This window comes from Ursus maritimus, unplaced genomic scaffold (assembly GCF_017311325.1).
Source record: "Ursus maritimus isolate PB19 unplaced genomic scaffold, ASM1731132v1 scaffold_20, whole genome shotgun sequence".
In the NCBI taxonomy this organism is placed as follows: domain Eukaryota; kingdom Metazoa; phylum Chordata; class Mammalia; order Carnivora; family Ursidae; genus Ursus; species Ursus maritimus.
In genome coordinates, this window is record NW_024424453.1 from 26,108,282 (window position 1) to 26,121,252 (window position 12,971).

The 12,971-nt window shown below is 37.2% G+C and overlaps 1 protein-coding gene across 2 annotated transcripts in view; it reads left to right on the top strand.

Annotated features, from left to right (window-relative positions):
- Positions 1 to 12,971, top strand: part of STAG1 (stromal antigen 1) — a 467,337-nt gene that overhangs the window by 328,379 nt on the left and 125,987 nt on the right. For both annotated transcript variants that reach the window (XM_040636781.1, XM_040636782.1), the window contains one exon: positions 6,476 to 6,599. In XM_040636781.1, coding sequence (XP_040492715.1) covers positions 6,476 to 6,599 — 124 coding nt within the window. The remainder of the gene's footprint in view (positions 1 to 6,475; positions 6,600 to 12,971) is intronic.

The following is a 12,971-nucleotide window of genomic DNA, read 5'->3' on the forward strand; positions in this document are numbered from 1 at the left end:
TCAAAGATTACTTTCCTTCTGTGCCTGATAGCCAACATCTTAAAACCATTATTTTGTATGTTTCATGCAGTTCTTTAAGTGGATATATAAATCCTGTCCATCATGGCTCAGCCATGCAGTCTTGAGTACAGAACACGTATTATTTCTTATTGTTTTACCTCAGCCTTCAGCACTAAAATAATGTAGTTTTGTTTTAGAGATTCACCGTTATCGAGTCTTGCCAAAGCTTTCAACCTGTTATCCTCATAGAAACAAAAATTCTTTAATTTTCTGTTACCTTATTGATTTTTTTTTAATGAGGCCTTAAATAAACTAGTATTGGATCTGCCACAGCTTACTTTTGATACATTAAAATTTCAACTGCTCATAACAGGATTGCAAGCAGTTGAGAATGTGACCTGTCTTTGAAAGTTATCAGTAGAGATACCAATCATTGATATTTCTGCAAGTATTGCTTAATCTACTTTGTTGATTAAGGGACGATGTTACCGCATATACATACTAGAAGTAGAAGGTGCTGTACAGTGATGGCACTTTAATGCCTTGAGTTTTACTTGCCACCTTAATGTCAAATAAATATTGAATATTAATCTTTACACTGCTAGATGTAACTACTAGTTTATAGGAAATATGAAAAATAGAAGAGCCTTTTGTTTGACTCAGTCTTCATGGTCTTGTTTTAGTCCAGAATGTGATAACTTATACAGACAAAATGACCCAGTTCCTTCAACAAATAAATGGCATATAGTAAGAACAAGTGGATATAAAAATAGAATTAAAAATATTGGTTATAAAAAAGTATATTCATGATATGTACATAGATACATATTTAGTAAACAAGATATACCCGTAGACTGTTGAAGGGACATTTAGTGAATTAGAATATAATACTGAGGAATTAATCCAGGCAAAGGGATATGTAACAACATTTCTAATCCATGGGTGATTGAGAGGCTTCATAACTCCTTTACATAGGATTTCAAAAGAAAAGAGAAGTATTGGAAAGAAGTAGTATTAATGAGATAACTGAAATTTTATAAAATTGGTTAAAAAAATAGAATTGTCAGATTGGAAAGACTTACAGGTGTTGAGGTTAAGAAAAATATTTCACATCTAGAGATACCATAGTCAAAGTACTTAATACCAAAGATGATGAGAAAGTCTTAAAAGCTACCAAAAAGGAAACAGTGTCTGTTATTTCGGTGATGGTTAAGAGTTAAAAAGTTATTAGGCCTTAAGAATGTATAATGGAAGAAGAGGTAACAGAGGAAAGATTTCAACAATTTTGAAAAGATGAAAAATGGGTGTCTGTTGTGTTCTAGTTGTCTTTCATCTTTTTATACTACAGTGAAACATTTTAGAATAATGTCTTCAGAGCAATTCTTACACAATACTGTGGTATGATTTATCCTGAGCAAATGGCCATTTTTAAATTTTAGTCGTATGGACTATGAGAAACAAACTGAGGGCTTCAGAGGGGGGGGGGTGGGGGAATGGGATAGACTGGTGATGGGTAGTAAGGAGGGCACGTATAGCATGGTGCACTGGGTGTTATACGCAACTAATGAATCATCGAACTTTACATCAGAAACCAGGGATGTACTGTATGGTTACTAACATAATAAAAAAACATTTAAAAAAATTAAATTTTAGTCGTCTTCCTAATATTTCATTTTTGACCTAACCTGTGTGTCAGGTTGATAGTTAAATAAATGTGAATATAAGTTGAAGATACTGTTCTTTAAAAGTTAATGTATTTTTGACAGTAAACCTTTAATCTTATGTCTAAACTTATGTTAATAGTAAAATATTAAGGAGTAATGCAGGGTAGCAGATAGCCATGTCACCTGCTCTGTATGAGACTCAGGGATGCAATGCCTTTCTGTGTATTTTGTCACTATTTTCACTAATAGTTAATGCAACAAAAATGAGATGGAAAACATTTCCAATTTTTTTTATAAAGCTAGAACATTTCTAATGCATTTTAAGTAACTCTGATCATCCTGAAATAATTAAGTGAAAGATCTGGATTTAAACTAGAGAGTTTCAGCTCTTCAGGTCTGCTTTTAAACATTCCTGCCTCATAGAAGCCTTCTTGACCTCATCATCTCCCCTCCATCAGTTTATGTGCTTCTGTGTTCCCTGTACTGCCCTTTACTAACATTTAACATTTATTAAAGATAATATTTATTTTAATCATCTTTCTTTAAGTTAAGGTCTTTATTCTTTAGTTCTTGTTCTCAGTCTAATAAAGGATACAGTATATCCTTTCACTAATTCTTTGGCTGTTCTTTTTTCACTTGGGCTATTTTTTTAAAAAAAAATCCATATAGTTCTGTTTTGGAAAATGTAATTTTTTAAGCCAAATATTAATGACAGAATTGGTTGAGACATAAATTCATTTTGTGCTACAATTTAGATAGCAGCCGTCTTGGCCCTTGTAATTATTTCTCACTTTAGAGCTCTCGTGAGATTCCTTGTACGTGAGAGATAATTTTAAGTGTCAAAACACCCATATTAGCCAAGAGTTATTCTCCAAAATTTATATTGCAGTCATTTTAATTTAGTCTACTTCCTTACTGAGAAAGCATCTATAAGAGTAGTACAAGAAACATTTCATTAAAATTCACTAGAGTTAAATTTCATTTTGTTGTAAGCAGAAAATAATTTGAATTCCATCTGCCAAGACAGTAATCCAAAATGAAAATTTAAAGTCCAGATATTAAATTAAAGGGTCACATCTCCCAAAAAGGCACATTAATTCTGAGGATCAGTAAATTAGATAAGTTTTGCATAGAAATGAACATAATCGTTTTTTAAGCTGTAAAATAGAGTTAAAAAGGATTAATAATGGGGTGCCTGGGTGGCACAGCGGTTAGGCGTCTGCCTTCGGCTCAGGGCGTGATCCCGGCGTTGTGGGATCGAGCCCCACATCAGGCTCCTCTGCTGTGAGCCTGCTTCTTCCTCTCCCACCCCCCCTTCTTGTGTTCCCTCTCTCGCTGGCTGTCTCTATCTCTGTCGAATAAATAAATAAAATCGTTTAAAAAAAGGATTAATTACCACAGAATTATTATTTTCTAGGGTTTTTTTTTTCTTTTTGAGTTCGAAAGTAAAATGTATCCTGACTTCAATTTTAGTTGTTCATTTCAAGGCCCCTATACCAGAATTAGGAAAATTAGTTCATCTTATGATTGCCTTTATACTTTACCCCTGTTGTACAAACTTTTTTACCCCCTGCTTTAATCTTTGCTTTGGAAACTCCCAAACATCTAGGGGTTAAACATTACTTTTCTAAATGGACTGAGGCTGTTGGCAATAGAGATTAAGGTGTTAAAAAGAAATTTAATATGAAAATCAAGAATTAGAGATATATTTCAAAACATACTGTGTTTTTATTTTACACTTCATCTGAAATAGAATGTTAGCTCATAGAGGGCAGGAAAGCTGTATCTGGTAATAAAAGGATATGACAGAACTAACACCACAGGTGCTTGAAAGAATAATTGTTGTTTGTATTTAGAGCAAAACGAAGGCATTGTAAGCATAGAGATGACCACAGATCTGTAGATACTGATGTACTTGAGCTCTTTGGACTAAGGAAGAACTCATTCGTGGACCACACTAGAAGATTAGTTATTGGTATGGGCCTTCAATAATAATAGAAAGTAATAGTGTCTTTTGCTGCATAACAAATTACAAAACTTGGCAAAAGAAGGAACAGTTATTATCATAATTTCTGTGGGTCAGGAATTTGGGAGCAGCCTACCTAGGTGGTTTTAGCATAAGTCTTCTCATCAGATTGCAATCAAGACTTTGGTCCAGACTACAGGCCTTTGAAAGTTTGTCTGGGGTTGAAGTACTTGTTTATAAAATGACTTACTCACATGGCTGTTGGTAGAAGACCCCAGTTACGACATGGAATTCTCTATACGGCAGCTAGAATGTCCTCAGGACATGGCTTAGAGACTGATCCAAGAGAGAGATTACCCTTTATGCAGATAGGAAAACTGACCGTCAGTTAAAATTAATTATTGGCTCTGGAGCTATATAAATCAGTTTGTATGAATTGCAAAACATGGTTTGTGAAAACAAGTTGAGGAAGATATCTACAAGACACTATTTATGTAAAGTTTTAAAATATGTAAAATTATACATAAGAAGTTAAGCATAAAGATACAGAAGAGAATGGTAGTCATTGAACCAAGAATAGTCATATATTCTTTGGGAGGGAGATGCATCAGTAAGAGGTATACAGGAAGTTTCAACTGTAATATTTTATTTCTTAACTCAATAGTGGATACACATATATTCATTTTATTTTCTGTATATTCAGTATTATAATCCTCTAAGAACATTCTTTCATAATTGTAGTAAAGCAGTTTTTTCTGCTGTATTGTCTGTAAATGTTTAGATTGATGACACTTAATTAAAAGATTATAATAGTAAACATTTTTGGAAGGTTTATTAGGTGCCTGGCACAGTTCTAAGTATTTTACTTTAAGTGATTTCATTTCTGTGAGCTCTAGGCTAGGTACAGTTATTATTTCTATTTTATAAATAAAATCTAAGAAAGAGGGAAGTAACTTGCCTAAAGCTACACAGCTAGTAAATAGTGGAACTAGGATTTGAACTTAGTATGTTTTGCTCCAGAGCCATTAGCCTCTATGCTATAGAATCTCTCCGTAAGAAAAGGTATTGGGGCGCCTGGGTGGTTCAGTCAGTTAAGCCTCTGACTCTTGATTTCAGCTTAGGTCATGATCTCAGGGTCATGAGATTGAGACACTCATCGGGTTCCATGCTGAGCGTGGAGCCTACCTAAGATTTTCTCTCTTCTTCTCCCCCTCGTCCCCGCTAGTGCGTGCTCTCTCTTGCTCGCTTGCTCTTTCTAAAAAAAAAAAAAAGGAAGAAGAAAGAAAGAAAGAGAAAGGTACTAAAAAATGTAGGAAATCTAAAGATTGTGATTTAGTAGTATGGCTTTGAAGAGAAAATTTCTCACATTTTTATTCTTGAGCAATGGCAGGGAATTAGAAGGAACTGAGGTTTATTTAAGTATAGAATTAAATACCAGAATGCTAGCACCTTACCTATTTTGTCACAAAAGAGAAACTAAGAAAAGCTCCTTAATATTAAAATTCTAGCTAGGGGCGCCTGGGTGGCATAGCGGTTAAGCGTCTGCCTTCGGCTCAGGGCGTGATCCCAGTGTTATGGGATCGAGCCCCACATCAGGCTCTTCCGCTATGAGCCTGCTTCTTCCTCTCCCACTCCCCCTGCTTGTGTTCCCTCTCTCGCTGGCTGTCTCTATCTCTGTCAAGTAAATAAATAAAATCTTTAAAAAAAAATTAAAATTCTAGCTAAATTATTGCCAGATTAATAATTAATTGACAGATGATTGCCTTATATAAATGGAGATTTAAAAATTACCTAAAATTTTAACTTATTGACGTATAGTAAATCAGAAACCTTGAAGATCAACCTACAAAAGAAAGTTAAGATTTACCTTATCATATTTAATATGATTTTTTAAAGCTATAGCTAATAACTTGTTGAAAGATCAGGTAAAAATATTAAAATTGTGTTTGTTCATGGTTCACAGATTTTACAGTAGGAAAATCATCCCAGGTGGATTATATTAGATGCTTATAGTGAGATGAAAAGCCATGTGGGCATGGTGCCAAAAACCTGACTTTGGTACACTTCACAGTATAGTCACCAAGATTGTTCCCATTGTGACTAAATGAATTACTAGTTCGATTACTTTGAGGTTTTGGTTTTGTGAACTGTTGCATATTTTCAAATAATACAGGCTTCTGTCATTTTCCCTTGTAGATACTAATTTGTGTTTTGGTCATATTTATTTTCTCTTAATTAAATAGATGTATGCTAGTTTAAATTCACGATTAGAGAAACAATTTTTGAGTTCTACATAATTCTGTATTTGGATGATGGTATGCTGGTTTCCTCAGATTTAACATGTTTGTTGACTCCATAATAGTTGTGAGGCTTTCAGAGAGCTCCAAGTGCCATTTCCTAGTCCAGTGAAAATTAGATGACTTCCAGAATTGCTTTTCAGTTTGATACTGATAATTTTTATTTTATAGAAAGCATCTAGGGGCCCCTGGGTAGCTCAGTCGGTGAAGCATCTGCCTTTGGCTCAGGTCACGATCTCAGGGTCTTGGGATCAAGCACCACATCTGGCTCCCTACTCAGCAGGGAGTCTCCTTCTCCCTCTCCTTCTGCTTGTGCGCGCGCTCTCTCTCTCTCTCTCTCAAATAAATAAAATCTTAAAGAAAAAAGAAAACATCTAAAAACCAAGATATTCAAATTGGAGGATTTTCGAGAGTGCAGATATAAATACAGCATTAGGAATAATATTAATATTTATTACTTGCTGATAATTAGTATGAAGTACATTCTATTTTTGGATGTTAATCTGAGGTTTGTCTGGGTTGTTTTTTTTTTTTTTTTTCTCCTCTAGTGATGCTATTGCTGAGATTAGAGCCATTTGTATTGAAGAAATTGGAGTATGGATGAAAATGTATAGTGATGCCTTCCTAAATGACAGTTACCTAAAATATGTTGGCTGGACTCTTCATGATAGGGTAAGTTACTCTGTTCCAGACTTTCATAAAAAATATGCTTGTATTGAGGTACTAGAATGCTAGGAATTAAGATGTCAGTGGTTGGTTTTTTAAGAGTTGTAATAATATGGAAAATTAAGATGATATACCTGAATAACTGTTCACTTGGTGACCATGACAAAACTTGAGACTTTGGCCCATGTGGAAACTCTGTCTTATTTAGTTGTAATACTGTCTTAAACCAAGTTGACAACCTGGTAGATCTATAAAGTTTTAAGAGACTATAGCATCCTAAGAAAATCATTGTAATCTTTTTCTAGTTTGGAATCAAAGGAAATTCTGTGTTTCTCTTAATGTATAACAACAAAACACTTTTTTCTTTTGAATTTGTTAAGGTCATACCACCGTAGAGTGTTTTATAAGAGTTGAATAGATTTATTGGATTCTAGAATATTTTATCTAAAACTCCATTTTTATTTCTGTGCCTTTAGAAAAGGCTCTCATTTAAAAGGAATCCCACATTATCGAATCCTGAATAAGTAATCCTCAAAATAATCAAGGGTAGGAGTGACAAATTATTGGAATTTTTATATTGAATGACCCAACATTCTATAACTTGAATTGCCAGATACAAGTACAGAAACCTTACAATTTATTTTAAGCTGTTGTTTTCCATTATTTGAATTATTAAAAGTATCATAACTATTAGAAGACATTTTTAATGCAATTATATTCTTAGACTTTTAAATCAATTTTGGTAATATTCTAACACTTATTTTTATATATTACTATTAACAGCCTGTAGAGCATTTACTTTTTAAATAGCACCATGCGCCTAAGTGGCTCAGTCTGTTGAGTATCTGACTCTTTGATTTCTGCTGGGGTCATGATCTAAGGGTTGTGAGAAGGAATCCCGTGTCAGGCTCAGCACTAGGCAGGGAGTCTGCTTGAGATTCTTTTTCTCCCTTGACCTCTGCCCCTCCTCTCAGCCCCCCCTCATGAGCACGCACACACTCTCTAAAATTAATAAGTAAATCTTTAAAAAATAAATAGCAGCGTGCTAAAAGTATTATCGAAGGTATTTTGAAAACCACAAAATTATGTATATTATAATAAAACAGCCCTTGGGAATTTTACAGGCCATTTTTGCTGTAAGAGCTCAGAGTACAGGGAGGGGGATCATCACAAATTGGCTGTTTAACTTCATAATTACTTATTTTTAATTGATGATTAAAAGGTGCTCTTATCCCCTACTTTATTTGGAGGAATAGTCAGTTAGTACATAGTGAATTTTTTCTTGAATATTTATCTTCCCTAGCATTTCAAAATTCTTTTCTCTACACTGATAAAACCCCAAGTGTGATCCTAGATTTTCTTTTTCTAATCCTCAGGCGGAATTTGGCCTTGTACAGCTAAGCCTCATCTCAGGTGTATCCAATTAAATTGTATACATGGTGAGAAAAAGTAGAATTATACAGCATGTCCTCACAGGTGTACACACATGGATGGCTAAATCCAACAAGATAAACTTTTTAGTAGGAATACATTTCAAGTTCTGCATTTTATTCCCCACTACTGCCATACCAGTTTTTCTCCTCTGGGAAAAACACAGATTTTTTTTTGTGGCTTACCAAAAAAGTAAACACCATTATTTTAAAACGAATCATTAAACTCTGTTTGTAGAAGCTTTCTGTCCAGATAAAGGAAGAGAGAGGTAGGTTTTGTTTATTGTTGATAAAATGATATAAGGATACTGTTTTCAGTAGAATGTTTTTATAAACCTCTTTTACAATCTCCTATTCATTTAGAAAAGCTTTAAGTATTAATCCCTTCTCAGCTTTCCTTTTTGACATTCTAATGTCACTCTAATCTTGTACTTTTTTTTTTCCCTCTGAGGGGTGTTGCTTTCTCTCCTTCTAATCATCCATTTGAAACTGCTTATTCTATAGGCTGTGGCCTATGAACTGATAAAATTCCTGTCTTTTTTTCCGTAAGATTACATTGTAATTGTAAATTGCATTTTTTTTCAGTTTTATTGAGATAATAATTGACATAACATTATATTAGTTTAAGGTGTACAACATAAAGATTCGATTCTCCTCTGTCTTGATTTTAGAATATCAGTCTACCCTCCTCAGTAAGACAGACTTTTTTTTTTGGTACTGCTGGTCTATATAAATTTTATAGTATAAGTTTTAGTTATTAGAAAGACAGCTAATTTCTAACAACTATAAATGAGTTATTTATTAGATATTCAGTATGTCTTTCTGTTGACCAAAATTTGTTTCTAAATTCTCTAACCATTGGTATTTTAGTTCTTTCATTGTTGGTGACACAGACTAGGTCTAATTTAAACACAACTATCGTAATCTCTGTGTTCTAGACCTAATATCTCAGTCTTTTTATATTTATACTCATGACCGTAAATTACCTTTCTCTTTCCTTTACGGTTTGTCAGTATTGCTCTGTATTGCTTTCACTTTTAGCTTATGTGTACGGTTCTACTTTTTAAATTTTCATTTATTTTTTCAGAGAGGGGGAAGGGGCAGAGGGAGAGAGAGACTCTTAAGCAGGCTCCACACCCAGCACGGAGCCCGACACAGGGCTTGGTTTGACAGCCCTGAGATCATGACCTGAGCTGAAATCACGAGTTGGACACTTAACCAACTGGCCACCCAGGCACCCCCAGTTCTTCTACTTTCTTGTATATCCTTGGTTCCTCATATCAAAATCTCTTAGAGCTTGGGTGGGGTCTATTTTCTATTAGTCCACCCCATTTTCTCTTTTCTGTGTTGACTCATCCCATATTCTATTTCTTTCAAGTTCCCCCAAAACCTTTTTAGCTCTGTATTTGCCAAGCAAATGATACCTGATGCCTATCACCAGAGGTAGAAGTTCTAACACTTGTGCCCACTGAATCTTAATATCAGGTTCACCGAGGAAAAAGACAACACAGTCAAGCACTGGATGATTCAATGCTTTACTCACATGAGAGGGGACAGAGCAAGATTGGCTTCACTAGAGGGCACTGGTCCCCCAGGGCCAGTAGGTTCCAACCAGCAGTCAATACAGGGCAGCTTCCGTGCATGCACCTCCCTTATGCTACAGAACTGAGGACCCTGTCCCCTCCTCAGTAGTGAGTTTGGCCAGGTACCATATGACTCACATGTATAAGCAGGACAAGAGGACCCACACTGAGTCTGAAATAGGAAAGATATTCCCACATAAGGCATTTACCCCAGCCATGATTGCAAAGGCTTATCTCTTGATAATCAAAAGAAATGTTCTAGGCCCATGGTCCATTCTTAGCAGCCAAGTAAGAGGTCAAAAGACTGTGTATAGAGGACTGCCTTTCCCAACAGTCCACACCTCACCCCTGCTTGGCCACTAACGTGGCAGATAAAGCATATCAAGTCCTGTAGGATCATTGCCCACCCCAAACTTGGAGACAGAGTTGGGTCCAATAGGGTCTTTGAACAACCTATATGGATGTGGATTTCTCATAAAGCTTCCATGTTATTTGGTGATGGCACTTTACCAGGGTGATTAAGAGAGCCAGACCCAGAAGGATGATTAGGCTTTCCCGGAGAATTACCTTCAACTAGGAACCCCAAGTGTCTGGATTAAGCCAACTAAAAAGGTTAAAAAGTGAATCTGAGGGGATTGTGAATGTACTGCTAATAACCATCCCACTTGTGTGTGGATATTCACCAAATTTTTAATGTACCTGAATTGTTGACTTCTGCACAGCAAGAAATGCTGGCCAACATACAAACACCACCCTCTTCTGCCACCAGATGATTGAGAGCTGTCTGTCACCATGTAGCGTAGTGAGTTCAATGAATCTTGTTGATCTCGTATGGCTTAGACAGTAGCTTTAACTATTTCTGCCATGGTTAAGGACAGGTTATATACCATTTTTTCTAGGGCCTGTATACCTATACCCAGTATTAGAATTTGAATAATTGAATGAAACCAGTGGTTAATTTGTTTTCCCAGGAGGGAACTGCACCACTCTGTGGTGTGTTAGCAAAGTGGGTCCTTTCCAGCCCTCTGTGCAGTTCCTGACATGGATAACGAGGCAATAAAATCTTTCCTTGGAGGCATACATTCTGTTGTCCATTGGAGTCCACAGAGAAATAACGTAACCCAGAGGGATGCAGGTGACATCCGCCAAGGATTTGTTCTCATAATGCTGACTAGTTCAGTTGTATACAGTCTCAGCCTGCTTTTGCCTTGTGGTTGCAGAGAGAGAAAAGTTACATATTGGACTTACAGTTGTAAAAATGTCAGTATAGATCAGTAATAACCATTCTGGTACAGGGGTCTTTTTTCGCTCTTCTTCTATTATCATAGATAATAATATTAAAGCAGGAGATTCCGGAGTATGCCTGCATCTGAACCTGTATTGAAGGACTCACCTGGTGATTTGACCCATTGATAACTTGAGGAGGGTCTGAGTAGTTGTGTATTGACCAGGCCCATTATAGTGGGAGTGCAGGATAAGAGGGATTTTATTCTAGAATGATAAATCCAGCATTGGTTAAGTTTGCCTTCTTTCACTATGGCTGTACTGATTTTTATGAAGGTGTTGTACCAGGCATTCTGTAACAGAGGATTCTGTAGAAATGAAAAGAAAGAGTAATATTCCTACCTGTCTTTCACTCCATGAACCTCCTGAGGCTAGAGATGTGCTGGTCTACTACTTGGGGTGTTAGCTGCCTGGGTATTGCAACCCAGGCTGTCTGCCCCAATCCTGATGCTGCTGCCTTTTTGAGCACCCGGTGCATTGTTTCTTGACCCAGATTTAGTCTCCTCAGTTGGCCAATCCCAAAAGAGAGGTCATGTGCGGCACAAACTTGACATGTCCAGTAACATCACCCATCTGATTTGAAGGGTCAAAGTTTCCAACACTAATAGAAGGACCCTAGCACCATAGTACTTCTTTGTTGTGTCTCCCAACCTTGTGGTTTCCCATAGAAGGGAAGTGCCCAAGGGAAGTGTCACATCCAGATTAGAGTCGGGAGGCCATGTCCTGTGTGTTATGACAGTGGAATTGCAAACCACCCCAGAGACGTACACTCCAAGTGGAAAAAGAGTGATTGGTATACTGAGATTGGGATTTTGCAGGCACAGCCTCAACACATATCTGCCTACTCCACCCCTACTCCATCCAAGCTCAGTATCCAGTATGCATTGTAGGGCCATGTTTCCCTTGCACTGCAGTGCATTGTTTAGTAGCCATACAGCCCTAGTCAGATGAGGGTACCAATCCACTAGTAGGCTGTCTTGGTATTCTTTCTTTAGTTGCTGTGTAAATCAACCATTCATTCATTCAATGGCTCCATTGGCATGCTGGTGATAGTGTGCGTGGAAAGTACATTTCCGTAAGAATATGCCTGTTTGTTGTCTTACTTGAATAATGAAGGATATTCCTTGGTCGGAGTGAAATCTTATAGGGTACCCAAAAATATGACATAAATTTTGTTCAAGGACAGCTATGACAGTTTCAGCCAGCATCCAGATGTCAGACTGGAATAGCAGTACTATAGCCTGAGTATGTCTTAATGGCCATGAGGCATCATCTGTGCCCATGGCTGTAGTTTGGGGGTGCAGTGTGATCAATCTCCTAGACCCAAGTGGATCCCGGTCCTTGGTTAATATGTCCCAGTTCTCCTCCTGGATGATATGAGTATATTGAGAAGAATCACAAGGTTGCACTGCATCATTAGTCTTGGTGTCTTCCAGGGTCCTCTCTTGGGCTTTATCACATTTTTTGCATCTGGAATGGACTCCAATGTCCAGTTCATAGATGTACCCAGTGGGAGATTGTTGCAGCCTGCTTGGCACAAGCTGGATTGGCACAAGATTGCTATTTATGTTTTTATTTTAAAAGGTCTTTTGGGGTACCTGGGTGGCTCTGTCGTTGTGTCTGCCTTTGGCTCAGGTCATGATCCCAGGGTCCTGGGCTCGAGCCCCGCATCGGGCTCCTTCCCCAGCAGGAAGCCTGCTTTTCCCTCCCCCACGCCCCCTGCTTGTGTTCCCTCTCTCGCTGCCTCTCTCTCTGTCGAATAAATAAATAAAATCTTTAAAAAAAATAAAATGAAAGGTCTTTTGCCACGAATATCCACATGAGTGACATATATGTTTTCATCCCAGACAGCAAGCTGCTGCCTTAGTTCTTTTCCACCTACGGGACATCCCTTAATAGTCCAGTCCTTTAGTTGCCATTCTCCTGAGCATCGGTAACAGCCCATGAGTTGGTGAAAATGGATCAAGGCACGGTGGTAGGGGTGACCCGCACAGCCATCACCATAGCATAGATCTTGGCCCATTGGGTAGAATGTCAACATCTTGTTTCAGTCAAAAGATGGCCATCCATTGGCCAGATGG